Source organism: Chionomys nivalis, chromosome 4 (assembly GCF_950005125.1).
Source record: "Chionomys nivalis chromosome 4, mChiNiv1.1, whole genome shotgun sequence".
In the NCBI taxonomy this organism is placed as follows: Eukaryota; Metazoa; Chordata; class Mammalia; order Rodentia; family Cricetidae; genus Chionomys; species Chionomys nivalis.
The window spans coordinates 105285423-105298775 of NC_080089.1; the positions used below are offsets into that span (position 1 = coordinate 105285423).

Here is a 13353-nt window from a genome sequence, read left to right on the forward strand (position 1 = left end):
GAGGCAGGGAGAACAGGGAATCCTACATTGTCTGAAGACAATTAACCCTTACATTTCCAAACCCCCAGTCAGCATACACACCCAGCAACATGACTGATAATTGTACGTAGAAGTATAAGTTATTATTCTGGGTAAGCATGACAAGTGGTAAAAGTGCCCACAGGCAGAGGGTTGGGAAAGCACTGGGCATCCCTGCACTCTGCAAAATGCCAGTGCCCTCCTTGACTCTTCTGAGGTTTCATTCTGCGGCTTGACCCAAAGAGGGGAGTATAGTCTCTCCAGGAGGGGGAATGAGGGCAGCTCCTGTCACTCGGCCTTCATGACACAGGAAGTTGAAAGTGGCACAAGCATTGGGCTGCAATGAAAACAGCAGAATTAGCATAGATGCAATAAGTAAGCCTGGGCTGGGCTGGATTTCCACCTACCGTGTCCTGCACCTCCACTGCGATGCCCCGCTGCCTCATAGCCTGTAGTACTTGGGGGTGCAGCCGCTCAGTCTTGTTTCCAGTGCCCACCACAACAATCTCTAAGAAAGGGGAGACAACCATGTGTTGAGGGTCTGAAGTAGGCCACTTAGGACACATCCCTACCCACGCCCCATACCTATTCTAGGCTCCAGCATCCAGAAAAGGGAGAAGCTCTCTTCAGTGATATCCTGATGGGACCCCACCTGTATGGGAGAAGAGGCCATTCAACATGTCGACACAGCCTTTACCCACAGCAATACTAAATAAAGTTAAATTTAGCCGGGTGGTGGTAGCGCCCGCCTTTAATCCCAGCACTTGGGAGGCAGAGGCAGGCGGATCTCTGTGAGTTCGAGACCAGCCCGGTCTACAAGAGTTAGTTCCAGGACCGGCTCCAAAACCACAGAGAAACCCTGTCTCGAAAAAAAAAAAAAAAAGTTAGCCGGGCGGTGGTGGCGCACGCCTTTAATCCCAGCACTCGGGAGGCAGAGGCAGGCGGATCTCTGTGAGTTCGAGACCAGCCCGGTCTACAAGAGTTAGTTCCAGGACAGGCTCCAAAACCACAGAGAAACCCTGTCTCGAAAAAAAAAAAAAAGTTTTCTAGGAGGGCACGGCTTCTGGATCTAGGCTTCAATTCCACTGCAGGATGGGGCTCACATTCCACTGGACCACCGTCTGTGGGAGCAACGCGCAGGGGCCAAACACGCGGTTTCCGTTGATCGTGAAACCTCTGCTGTTGTAGCTGTCAATGTACACGGCCTGAGGGAACTCGTTTTGCAGCAGCGAGATGCGCGTCCGCTGGTACAGCTCATCATCCGCGGGAGAGAGCCGGTGGCCACGTCGCGGGGTCGTCCTGCGGAGGGCTAAAGTCAGAGGCTCGTGGCTAGGCCGGACTACTCTGGGAGACGGAAAGTTCTGTGGTCCGGTGGTCAGGGGCGGGGCGGGGGGCTCACCACAGCGGATAGACGAGGCGACAGAGCCGCGCAGGCTGCGCTCTGTACAGGCAGCGAAAGGCAAGAGCCGTGGCCATGGCTGCACGGCGCGTAGGAACCGGGTCGCAGGAGGGATGGGATCGAAACGCTGTGAGGCTCAGCGCGGCCACAGCGCCCCTTGCGTCCCGGAGGGCACTGCGCAACTTGGCCCGCGCGGTGGGCACCGACATCTGTCTCAGTCGACTCGGTCCCCCGTGCGGTTCTTGTGCCAACACCTGTTGCCCACCCCGCCGCAGGCAGGCCTGCACCGACTGTCCCTAAGGAGTGGGGGACACCTGCTGGCACGGGTGCCCTCGGGGTATTGTTTAGGCCACAGCTGCGGCCTGCTCCTCGGGTTCTCAGCCATTATCCCGGGCTCCCGGGGCCCGGGGCGGGGCAGCCGCGCACCTGGTCCTGCTATGAACACCTGGTCAGGGTGTGGTGCCAGCCTCCGGGGCCCTAATCCCAGGCTTTGGAGACTCGGGCTCCGTGGGCGGGGCGGGTGGCTAAGGTTTCCCCGGCGAGGCTCGAAATCGCTGCCCGCCCCAACCGTCACCCGCGCGACCGTTGGCGGCGGCGCGGCGCTCCAGGAGAGGCGTGGCCGGGCGTGGATTGGCTTCGCGGGAGCGCGAGGGGGTGTGGCCAGAGGGCTTCTCCTTAAAATGGCTCCAAGTCTGCCGACAGCTAGAGCCAGCGGAAGGGCATGCCGTAGCAGTGCTGGAGTAGCTGTTCGGGTGGGACTCACTGGGCCGAACCGGACCAGACGTCAAGTAGACAGCGCCTGGAGCAGCACCCTGCCCTCGCGCGCTCTGCGTGCGCGTATCGAGTCTCCCTCCCCCTGTCCTGAGCCGAGTCTAGGGCCTACTGGGCAAGCTGGTGGCGCGCGGCTTGGGCATCTCTGCGCACCGGTTCTGTCCTGGCCTCAGGGGAACTTGGTCGCGTTTTCTATCCGCTGGACTAGACGGGTGGGATGCTCGACACCATCGGGGCTTGGCTATGGGGTTCTTGCAAGGCCGGTTGCAATGGGTTCTGGGGAGGCTGTCCTGCCGCTGCTATGTGGGCCGGTTTGGCCCCTGGCACTTCGTGAGCTGGCAGCGTCACCGGACAAAGAGCCCCGAGCCTTGGGGTGTCCCACAAGTGGACGCGTGGGTTTACTTCCTCTCGGGTCCCACGGGATCGCTTCCCTCTTGGCGAATTCCGAAGCCCGCCCCGTCACCGTACCAGTGGCTCCGGCTGTTTGGGACTCACAGAGCTAATCCTTCCCTTCTGATCTAATCCGGATTGGGACCTGGTCCCTGGGGAGGCCCCCACCTTCTATTGTTCTGGGGCCCAGGTGAGCGCCTCATTCTCACTAGACTAGATTACAACACCTACTTGTCTGCCCAACTGGAAAGGGATGGGCGGGTTCCGGTTTGGCCCCAGGGCGAGTGACCTGGGGGCAGGAGCCGTCCTCCAACGGCTGGACAGCGGGCAACGGAATCCCAAAAGCAGCTGTTGTCTCCAGAGCATTCCAGCTGCGCTTGGATTTCGTTCCCTGCTCTCCTGCCTGAGCAGCGCCCTGGCCCAGATGAGGCGGTCTCTACCTCAGAAACACTGCTGGGCCATTCTGATCTCCATCTCTCAGGTGCACCCTCAGGCTGATGGTGGCAGGCAGAGACGACGAAAAGTGCTCAGGCTGATGGCCAGCTCTGGAATCCCCGGAGAACACTAACGGGAGGTCCTGGGTCCTCTCTGTAGGGCCGCAATGGCGGTGAGTCCCACAGGGCCGCCCAGCCCGCAGCTCGCTATAGATAGCTCTTCACTTCCTGGGGAAAAACCACCCCAACCGTCTTCATGGAGGGAGAGAGCTTAAATCACCAACTGCCGGTGGGTCCCAGCCCGGCCAGCAGCTGTACCCACAGCATGGAAAGTGCTTTGGAATGACACGATCACTCCCGTTGAGTGGGCACCCAAGAAGCCATCGGGAATGTCGTGTCCGCCCAGTGCTCTTTCGGCACCTCCCAAACAGGGCCTCGGAGCCCTGGCCCCGAGAGAGGAGCCTTGCTAAACTTTTCTTATCCCTAGAGTTCACTCTTCTCCGGAGCAAAGTTCACTAGTTGGATTCATTCAATACTGGGGGAAGTGGGAGACTTAAGTTACATTGAAATGAAAGCGTCTGGACAGAGGAAAGCTTTCCCACAGTATGCTGATTCCTTGGGTCTTCTCATGATCACGTTTAATTGTCTCAAACTGACCAGTTATCTAAAGAACAATCAAAGGTGCCAGTAACAGCAGGTTAAAGGAAAAACATTAAAGGCTGGTAATTCTGGAAATTATGATGACTTAATTCCTCAAGTATCAAGAGGTGCATGCAATTCTATCAGGTTCTTTTATTGGGAATAAAGACACACCATACCGCTAATGAGGAAAGGCGTGCAAATGATCGGAAAGAATTCAAGTTTTTTTTTTCTTTGCTTTTCAAGTAGGCAGTAAAGTGTCTTGACTGGAAGATGGGAGTGGTAGTGTACAGCATTAATTCCAGCACTCGGGAGACGGAGGCAGGTGGATCCCAGTGAGTTTGATCCCAGCCTGGTCTATCTACAAAGCTAGTTCCGCTGTTACACTGGGAAACCCTGTCTCGAAAAACCAGATAGTGTCTTTAATGATACAGCCTTACTCCACTGACAATTTGTCTGACATTTAAATCTTGTTTAAATGGGGCAAAAAATGAAACATCACATAAGCACAAAGATATGAAACTTTGACCAAATGTCTCGCCTGGTGACAAAGACCCACCACCAAATTAATAATTAAGGATGACGATGAAAAAAAAAAATCTAGGCGCAAAAATGACCCCGAGATTTTGGGTGTAGGGCTCACGAATGCAGGAACGGCCGTCGGAGGAACACTGGAAGCGGTGGGTTGAATGTAGGCTCTCTCGGGCACGCTCCAGCACTCTAGTCCACTCAGGAGGGTCCACTGCCGGATCCCCGCCCCAGCCAAGCGAACCTCCCGGAAGCTCTACGGCTAATTTACTTCCTGTTCCTCTCACTCTTCCGGTCGCCATGGCGACAGGGCGCCTTGGCGTGGGGGAGACACTGGAGGCCCTTAACGCCGCAGTGGGCCCTGGTAGCCCGGTGTGGTTCAAAGAAACGCACGCCCGGCACTTGCGTGTCCGCGATTTCTTGGCGCCGCGAAGCGCGCTACAGGCGCGCTTCGGGGACGGGCAGGTGGGTGCGAGTTGGTCGGGGAATCTACAGCCCGTTCCAGGCCAACTAGGGTCCACTCACACGCCCATCTGCCCGCAGGTGCCAGAGTGCGTGTTCCGTGCGGTCGCCGGCCTGCAGGGTCCAGGGGTGGCCCCTGTATTGCGCTGCGCGTCAACACCCGCGGGTTTATCGCTCCAGCTACAGCGGCCTGCGGTCTTCGAGCGTGTACTCGGTGCCCTAGCTTCCTATGCTACTCCCGCCAAGCCTGCCTCGCCGGGCCCGCGGATTATTCTGCATTGCCCCGCATTGCGCGGCAACCCCGGCACACTCCGCCTGAGCCAGCTACGTGCTGTGCTCGTGGCCGATCACCTAGCGCGGACGCTACGCGCTCATGGGTAAGCGCTTGTGTTCCAGTCTGCAGTGGCAAAAGACTGACCCTTTGGGGACAGACGCAGGTGAGAAGTCATGGTGATCTGGACCTGGTTCGCAGGCTGAGACAGCCACCCTTGCTTTGTAGGGTATGTGTGTGTCCAGTGCCCTCGGTGCGGGACTCGCACATGGCAACTTTCCTGCAGAAACTTCTGGTGGACTGGCCCACTACCTCGAAGTGCGCCTCAACCGAAACCCTGAGGACCTGTGTGTTTGCAGAACTTAATTCTAAAGAGACAGTGCCCCCTGGAGTCCTAGGCCGACTGTGTCTGAAGGAACTTGTAGAAAAGAGACGTTCAGCTGGCTATGACCCCAGCATAGACAACTGTTTGGGTAGGACAGTGGCCAAAACAGGGGTGGGGGACCTCTGCACTGCCAAGCACTTTAGTGTCTCTCTTGTTTTCTGTAGTGACTGAGGATCTGCTCTCTGTGCTGTCTGAGCTGCAGGAGGCTGTGCGCCATTGGCCAGAGGGCGGCCACCCAGGCCGGGTTAGTGGCTCCAGTCTTGACCTCTGCCCAAACTAGTTTTCTGCATCTTTATAATAACTGTCCTGTCTCTCTCTACTCAGGATGGGGATCCAAACGCTGGTGTAGATGGCTGCATGGTTGTGCACGTGGTGAGCTGTGAGGAGGCGGTGCAGCAACAAAAGTTGGATCTGCTTTGGCAAAAGCTGGATGACCAGGCTCCTCGCAAACAGGTTGGTTTTCAAAAGTAAACCACCTTGAAGGTTTTTGAAGGCCCTTGAAAACCCAAAGGGCCTGTAGAGCACAGGTTCAGGCTGACGTGAGGGCCAACAAAGTTGGACTGGGTCTTGAGGTATTGAGACTAGTGGTTACAGACTGGGAGAAGTAACCAATGTAGGCTCCCTGCAGGCTGCAAGGGAGGGCCACCTGGACTGAGCCCTTGCATTCTCTCACAGAAGCACCTGGTCTGTGGCCCAGTGAAAGTAGCTGGTGTACCTGGCACCCTGATGACTGCCCCTGAGTACTACCAGTGAGTGAGTTGGCAGGCAGACCAGCCAAAGCCAGGGGCAGCTGAGATGTGGGGAAGGGCTTCCACTGGGACTTTGCTCACTGGCTTTCTTTCCTAGGCTCAGATACGCTCAGGTGTGTAAGGCCTCAGCACTGAAGCATGGTGGGAACCTGGCACAAGGTATACCTGGGAGACCCTGCTTGTGCCCTGAAGTACCGGCAGATCATTTAAACCTCTAGTCCTTGTTCCTTGTCTGTAGACACTGACCAGCCTGTATCTCTCACCCCCAGATCCAGTCTGGACTGAGACCTTTGATGTCCTCTCTGTGGCCACCATCAAATTTGAGATGCTAAGCACAGCTCCACAGAACCAAGTAAGCCTGGGTATGTCACAGTACTAAGCCCGAGGAGGACGGTGTAGTGCCCATGCCCTCTACAGCTGGATCCATCCCCTAGCTCCTGCTGGCCGACAGCACCACCTCCACGAAGGGCACAAAGAGCGGCACTTTTGTCATGTACAACTGCGCCCGCCTCGCCACGCTCTTCGAGGGTTACAAACATGGGGTGGAGCGAGGTCTGTATCCCACCTTTCCACTTGTGAGCAGCCTGGATTTCTCACTCCTCCATGACGAGGTGAGTGCTCCTCCTGAGAAATGGCCACAAGCAGAGGACTTGGTCTTAGCACCCTTGTCTCCCACAGGGTGAGTGGCTGCTGCTTTTCAACAGTGTCCTTCCGTTCCTGGACCTGCTGAGGCAGACTGGGAGCCTGGCCAGCACCCCAGGGCTGCACACCCCTGTACGCACAGAGACGGTGAGGCACAGACACTACACACTAGTCTTTATTCTGGGCTGTGACACAAGAACAAGACAACAGCTCAGTGATTCAACCTCTATCTCTAGGTGTGCAAGTTCCTGGTGCAGCTCAGCATGGATTTCAGCTCATACTACAACCGAGTACACATTCTAGGGGTGAGCATACGGCAGAAGGGCGTCTGTGGGCAACGCAGGGGACACAGGGTAAGGATGAAGGGAACAAGAGGATGAGCCTGGTTTTTTTCTTTCAGGAACCTCGGCCACACCTCTTTGGTCAGATGTTTGCCCGCCTACAGCTTCTGAGGGCAGTACAAGAGGTGTTCCACACAGGCTTGGCTATGTTGGGCCTCCCCCCGCTGAGCCACATCTAAGGGCCCAATAGCTGGGAATGTTTACAAAGTCACCAACTGGGAAAAAGACAAAACCTCACAAATGTTGGACACCTAAAGGCAAAATAAATACAGTTTCATCCCACTGTGGACAGTGAGGCATATTCTTGGTCCGCCTATGCGGCACAATACTGGAGTACTGGAGTCAAGAACCTATGGACTGACTCACTTCCTCAAAGCTCACTGAGCATGAGCAGACAGCGGATCCCTGCTCCACTGTCTACAGGCAGACCCATGCTCAGTGCTCCAACCACTGAGATAACTCAGTCGTACCAGTTGTAAACCTCAAGTCCCTGACCTGCAAGAGCACAGCGGTGGCCAAACTCAGGGCTCACAGGCCAGCAGTCCATGTCAGCCACATCTGGCACATGGTACACAGTGCTATTCATGAAAGCGGGCTCACCATGCCCCAGACGCCAGAAGGTCAGCCGCTGGTCTATGGAGGCTGAGACCATGAGGCTGGGACTTAGGATCTTTATGCCTGTCACATGGGCAGCATGTGCACAGGGGACAGAATATTCCTCTAGGACACACAGCTGTGGCACCAGCTCAGCCTTCCCATCAGCCTCTTCCAGCTCTGGCATCTTCACAGCAAGTTTGAAGACATGGAGGGACCCATCCTCACTGCCACTGGCCACAAGATGGTGGCCCTCAGGTGTAGGTAGGGTGTCTAGGCTGTTGACACCACAGCTATGGGCCTGGACCGTCAAGCAGGGAGTGCCTAGCTCTGGAGGAAGAGAGTGGCTGTTAGGGTCCTGCTTTCATCTTGTGTGAGAGGTGGTAAAGGATGTCACACTACTTACGGTAGGGAAGCCCAGGATGTGCTGGGGACCCCAGGGTAGTGGAGCCGCGGTCCATGGCAGTGGTGAGATCCCAGAAGGCCAGGCTGCCATCTGTAGCTGCACTGCACAGGAGCAGCCTCCTGGAAGCCAGGAGAGGGCAGCCAGATCAGTGAAAGGGATGGGAAGACCACGGGAGCCCCTACCCAATCTAGACAGGACAGCCTCTCTCACCGTCGCTGGTTAGGTGCCTCATGTGTGAAGGAATGGACTTTGAGAACACACCGCTTGTGGTGGAAAGTCTCAGCAAGGAGATGCAGAATCCGCCCAGAGTCCTCCAAGAGAAAAAGCCTGGGGGCGGGGAGGCAGCTCAGAACTCATCCTGGAGAGCTCATACCCTGTCTCCCCTATGACCACTGTCCCCAAGCGCTTACCTCACTGCTCCATCACTACAGGCTGCAGCCACAAGGGGGCCATGGCCAGGCTTATCGGAATCAAACTCACAAATAGCAAGAGACATATACCTGCAGGGAGAACATAGCTGTCAGGTGGAGCCTACAAGCCAGGAGACACCTGCCTGTAGCTTCCCTACAATGATCCCGATCAACACCCATGACAGGGAGTGCACATTACCTGGTCTCAGGGTCCACTTTGACCATCCGATGCCGGTTGCGCTGCCGGTCCCAGTACTCAGCTAGCCGGTGGGACGAAAGGTGCATGACGTGGCAGGCAAGGCGGCTTGGGGAGCTGGGGTCAGGAGTGACCATGAGGCTGAAGCAGTGCATCTCAGCTCGACCCCCTGCAGACACTACATTAGCAGTGAGACCTGGTCGAGAATCACCTGGGCCACCTGGATGGCCAATGCCCCACACTGCCAGAGCACGCACCGAAGAGATATGGTTACACACAGATGTGAGTGCGTGTGCTGAGCCTGTAGCTGTTGGAAGCCCTAGGACACAGACAGTAGTGTCCTCGCTAGATGTGATCACGATGTCAATAAAGCCCGGCCCCTCACTGCCAGGCTCCACGTAGTCAGGCTGCTCCAAGCTGGGTATGTCAAATTCAGGGCCCAGGGTTACAGTGCCCACACGCTTTACGCATGTGATTTCACGGCCGTGCAGACCCTCTCGGAGAATAATATTTGGCCGAGTACAGCCACCTAGAGCCCGATAGAGCATGACATCACCATCCTTAAGGTAAGCAAAGGCCATGGCTGACTCAGTATCAGAGAAGGCCCAGGAGCGGTGCCCTCCACCGCAGCTGACGATATGCAGCTTCTCATGGGACCGGGGGTTCCACACTACAAATTCATTGGCATGGAAACCCAAGATGACCATGCTTCCATCAGGCACCATGCGAAGCCCAGCTATCCAATTCATGCCTCGACAGCATTTCTGCCTTAGGACCGGCTGGAGCTGACCGCCATGAATAAAGAGCTGGTAGTAGCCGCCATCGCGGCCTGTGCTGAATACATAGCCACCGTGGCAAGTAATTGAGGTCACACCCTGTTTCCCATGCAGAGAACGGAGGATGGATACTGGGACTAACCCTGTTACAACATTCTCAGACCCCCCGCTGCCACCCCCAGTTCCAGGTGCCTCAGCTGCAGTAATAGCCTTGCTTCCAACCCGAGGATTTTTGAACAGACATGGTCTGGCAGGGAATAGCATCACAGAGCCACGGCGGTCCCCACACACCAGGAAGTCACCTGGGGGCAGGAAGGCACTACATGTGTGCCATCTCTGCTTGCTTGGGGGAAGCAGGTACCGGCAACGTTCCTTGACAAAGATGGCTTTGCCAGTGGGTGCAGCTGAGATCTCCAAGCAAGCTACTACCCCACCAGGGCCTGATGCCAACAGCAGAAGCTCCTCATAGCCACGGAGGGCCCAGCTCAGGCTGTGAACCTTCCCACGGAACAGGTTCTTGTCGACAGCAGCAGTGGGAGTGTTGATGGGGACAACCTTGACAAGACCCTCCCCATTGGCCAAGGCACAGAGTCCAAAGCCCTCAGGCCCAGGCGCTGCTTCCAGCAGGCAGTAAGACTGAAATCGGTTGTCCTCCAGCAGCTGCTCCCAGGATTTGACCTCAAGGTCGTAGAGGTACAGGGCCCCTACATCAGTCACTGCCAGTACTCGCCAAGAACCAGCCAGAGTCACAGCCTTGAGGGCACCTGGCCGGCTAGGGGACTTGAAGGACAGAGCTGAGACACCCAAGCCTGGGTATCCACGACCTACCAGGTGCCAGAGTCGTATGCCTGAGTCATCACCCCCAGTGATCACCCAGGCTTGCTTCTCATGAGTAGCAATGGCCCGGATCCCACGGCCCTGGTGGCCCCGAAAGGCTTGCAGGATCTCACCTTCGTGGTTCCACACCAAGCAGGCACAGTCCTCGCCTGCACTAATAAGGTAATTCTCTAAGAGCTTCACCTGCCACACACGGGCACTATGTCCAAAGCAGTGACCAATATTCTGCACCCGACCCCCAGGCACCCGGAGGTCGCCCACCTTCCAGATACGGACACTTCGATCTTCAGAAGCAGTTGCCAGCAGACCCTTGCTCTCCAGATAGGACATGCTGAAGATGACACCCATGTGTCCACTGACCCGACGGTCAGGTGCCACAGGTTTGCCATCTGTTAATGCAGTTGCTGGATACCAGACCAGGAGCTCATTGGAAACGGCACCCGCCACTATGGTCAGTTCCTTCCAAGTGTCTCCAGTCAGGCAGGCTGAGGAGAGGGTGCACCTATCTGTGCAGGGGACGTCCTGCAGCACGCACCCTATCACTGGGTCATACAGCACCACTGAGTTGTGGCCCAGGGCCAGGGCTATATTACCCTCGAGCCAGCGTGCATCCCAGATCCAGTCGGACATGTTCCACAGATTAGAGCGCCAGAGCTCTCGAAGATGGCTTTGACCCCAGCTAACTTTCACAATTCTGAGTCCCTTACTCCCAAACGCAGCTATCATGGCCTCAGAGTCAAGGTCTCCTTTCGGCTCTGGTCGCACTCGGAGCCCATGGATAAGATAGTGGCCAAGCAGGCTCTGCACTCGCTTCAACATCCGGAGATGCCCACCAAGGTCCAGGTTGTATACCAGTAAGTCAGGCCCCTCACCTAGACGGAGGGAAAGACCACATCAGAGCTGCTCACCTAATGCTATGTGACGAGATGGGAGCAGAACACTGCTTAGCATGTAATTTAACATATCGAACACAAAGTCCTAGTAAATCTAGGAAGTCCTGGCCTCAGCTTCAGCTAGGCTTCTACTGCAAATGCATGCACCTCTGAGTCACTTGTTTCTGTGGTGATGTTCTCACAGCCCAGGTTGGCTTTAAATTCAAAATCCTCTTGCCTCCGCCTCCCAACCTGGGATTATAGCACTGTGCCATTGTGTCTGGCTATCAATTATCCTTAATGTATAGTCACTAGGAACTCCCCCTGGTGTCCATCATTCAACCCCCTTCTGCTGTAGGCCCCAAATTCTCAGCTTCATCCGTCTCTACATGCAACCTCCCTGAGGGAAAAGGCTGTGTCACCTTTCCACCCTTTAGGCCTATAACCAGCATCCCTCCTTAGTCAGAAACCCTGTGCGGATTCAGAAGCAATGACGGGGCATGAGTGGGGAGCAGAGGCAGCCCACGCTTTGTAGACAGGCAGCTAGGCTTGAGTTCTGGCCCCACCGCTGGTCAGTGGGAACCCTTCTAGAAGACTGAATCTTAGAACGCCTAACCAGCACCAGACAGCAACAACAAAGAGCCCTTGGAAGGTAGCAAGTCCCTGCACAGGAGGCTGGAGAGATAGCTCACTGGTAAGGGCTCTGACTGCTCTTCCAGGGGACCAGGGTTCAATTCCCAGCACCTACATGGCAGCTCACAACTGTCTGTAACCCCAAGATCTGACAGGGTTAAACCTAGACAGCATCTTCTGTGTTACCCACATTCCTAACTTATGCTCAGAGGCTTGTCCAGTGCCCCCTTCTGGCTTGTGCAGTATCTCCTATTCTATACCAGCTTACAGTTTCTGGTCAATCTCTTACCCCCATACCCATGTGTATGGAGCCCACAGACGCGTTCACAATCAGACTCGCAGCTTCCTTTTGGCCACCCTGCAGCTGTTTCCCACCATCTCATCCTCCCCAAGTCATTTCAGTTGCTCATTGCCAGGCACTGCCCATGCCCAGCCGGAACCCGGGGGCTCAACATGACTCCTCTCCTATTGTTCTCTATCTCCTCTTTCTTCAGAGTCTGCAGATTTCACTTCCAGAAGAGGTTGCTGGCCCCACCTCCAGAGAGTTTAGCTCACTGGAGCAACCCAACATTTGCACCAGCAGCCCCCCCCCTTATCAATTCTAGATTATACCCTCACCACATGGGCATACACACAACCCTGTTGGGGCTAATGATGGCTGACCCAAGACACACTAGTCAGTGCTAGGGACCTATATAAAAACTACCACCACTGGTGTCGTCACCAGAGCCTAGAGGCTTGGCATTAGACCTTTACAACCAACCCGTGGGCATGTGATTACTGACCCAGTCGGCCCAGAGCCCCAACCATCCCAGGAGGGCCCTCAGTCCCGGTCTCTCCCAGCACTGCGCTACTCAGATTAGTAACGGACGCTAATTTTGGCGACCATACCCTGTTCAGGCCCCTCATCTTTGGGGGCGGAACTCACCCTACCCAGAGGCCAAACCCCTGCCACGCCCCCTGGGGCTGCTCATTCTTTACCTCCCCACTCGTTTAGATCATGTGAGCTCATTTAGGGGTGCACACGCCCTTCCCCCCAACACAGAATGCCTGCATCCCCCCTACACCTTCCCGCGTCTCTGCCCACCCTCTCCACTGCAATTGATGAAGAGCTGCCACGGCTACGACAGACTTTTGTCTCTCGAGCCCCGCCCTCCGCGGGCAGGTCCTCCGACCCAGCCTTATCCCACGGCCAGTCGCCAGCCCACTGCCCATCCTCCTCTCCGGGGCATCCCTTTGTCCCGGGGCGACCACCCCAGGGGACCGGCTAGTTCTTCGCCCGCTAGCGCGACGAGAGCCGATCAAGCCTCACCCGCCAGCAGCCGGTCCCCAACGCACTCCAGACCCGTGACCGGGAGGAGTATGAGCTCCGAGGTTGCCCGCGGCCAGATGAAGTCCCGGAGAGCCTCCAGAGCCTCCATGTCGCTCCTCAAGCTGCCGCAGCGGCCACAACCAGAAGAGAGCTGCGTTCTCGCGAGAAGCGGCCGCCTGCTGAAGAGCCGCGGTGCAGAGCTCCCGAGTCCTTAGCTACAGGTAGCAGAGCCCCGGCGCTCGGCCGCGGCCGTCCAATGACGACGCTCTGCCCACGCGAGCCCGCTCG

At 56.4% G+C, this 13353-nt stretch overlaps 3 protein-coding genes across 3 annotated transcripts; 1 reads left to right on the plus strand and 2 right to left on the minus strand.

The window, feature by feature from the left end:
- Positions 1-84: 84 nt before the first annotated feature.
- On the minus strand, positions 85-1981 carry Ndufaf3 (NADH:ubiquinone oxidoreductase complex assembly factor 3). Its single transcript, XM_057768066.1, has 5 exons — positions 1418-1981; positions 1122-1317; positions 604-670; positions 426-526; positions 85-355 (listed from the first exon to the last, which is right to left on the minus strand). The coding sequence occupies exons 1-5, from the start codon at positions 1624-1626 to the stop codon at positions 239-241; spliced, it is 690 nt and encodes a 229-aa protein (XP_057624049.1). The 5' UTR covers positions 1627-1981; the 3' UTR covers positions 85-238.
- A 2498-nt stretch (positions 1982-4479) lies between these two features.
- Dalrd3 (DALR anticodon binding domain containing 3) lies at positions 4480-7306 on the plus strand. Its single transcript, XM_057767386.1, has 12 exons — positions 4480-4644; positions 4723-5018; positions 5141-5385; positions 5462-5541; positions 5622-5750; positions 5973-6046; positions 6144-6205; positions 6316-6398; positions 6481-6657; positions 6725-6835; positions 6925-6993; positions 7089-7306. The coding sequence occupies exons 1-12, from the start codon at positions 4480-4482 to the stop codon at positions 7206-7208; spliced, it is 1611 nt and encodes a 536-aa protein (XP_057623369.1). The 3' UTR covers positions 7209-7306.
- On the minus strand, positions 6846-13279 carry Wdr6 (WD repeat domain 6). Its single transcript, XM_057767385.1, has 6 exons — positions 13066-13279; positions 8639-11120; positions 8440-8529; positions 8240-8356; positions 8030-8148; positions 6846-7953 (listed from the first exon to the last, which is right to left on the minus strand). The coding sequence occupies exons 1-6, from the start codon at positions 13172-13174 to the stop codon at positions 7490-7492; spliced, it is 3381 nt and encodes a 1126-aa protein (XP_057623368.1). The 5' UTR covers positions 13175-13279; the 3' UTR covers positions 6846-7489.
- Between the last annotated feature and the right edge of the window lie 74 nt (positions 13280-13353).

Excerpts from the sequence above, each read along its gene's own strand:
- Ndufaf3 (XM_057768066.1), bottom strand. The coding sequence starts at position 1,626 with ATGTCGGTGCCCACCGCGCGGGCCAAGTTGCGCAGTGCCCTCCGGGAC. Across the intron at positions 1,318-1,417 it reads CGCCTCGTCTATCCGCTGTG|GACGACCCCGCGACGTGGCC; the intron begins GTGAGCCCCCCG and ends AGCCCTCCGCAG. Across the intron at positions 671-1,121 it reads AGACGGTGGTCCAGTGGAAT|GTGGGGTCCCATCAGGATAT; the intron begins GTGAGCCCCATC and ends TCTCCCATACAG.
- Dalrd3 (XM_057767386.1), top strand. The coding sequence starts at position 4,480 with ATGGCGACAGGGCGCCTTGGCGTGGGGGAGACACTGGAGGCCCTTAAC. Across the intron at positions 5,019-5,140 it reads CGGACGCTACGCGCTCATGG|GGTATGTGTGTGTCCAGTGC; the intron begins GTAAGCGCTTGT and ends CTTGCTTTGTAG. Across the intron at positions 6,399-6,480 it reads GCACAGCTCCACAGAACCAA|CTCCTGCTGGCCGACAGCAC; the intron begins GTAAGCCTGGGT and ends TCCATCCCCTAG.
- Wdr6 (XM_057767385.1), bottom strand. The coding sequence starts at position 13,174 with ATGGAGGCTCTGGAGGCTCTCCGGGACTTCATCTGGCCGCGGGCAACC. Across the intron at positions 8,357-8,439 it reads TGTAGTGATGGAGCAGTGAG|GCTTTTTCTCTTGGAGGACT; the intron begins GTAAGCGCTTGG and ends CCCCGCCCCCAG. Across the intron at positions 8,149-8,239 it reads GAGGCACCTAACCAGCGACG|GAGGCTGCTCCTGTGCAGTG; the intron begins GTGAGAGAGGCT and ends CCTGGCTTCCAG.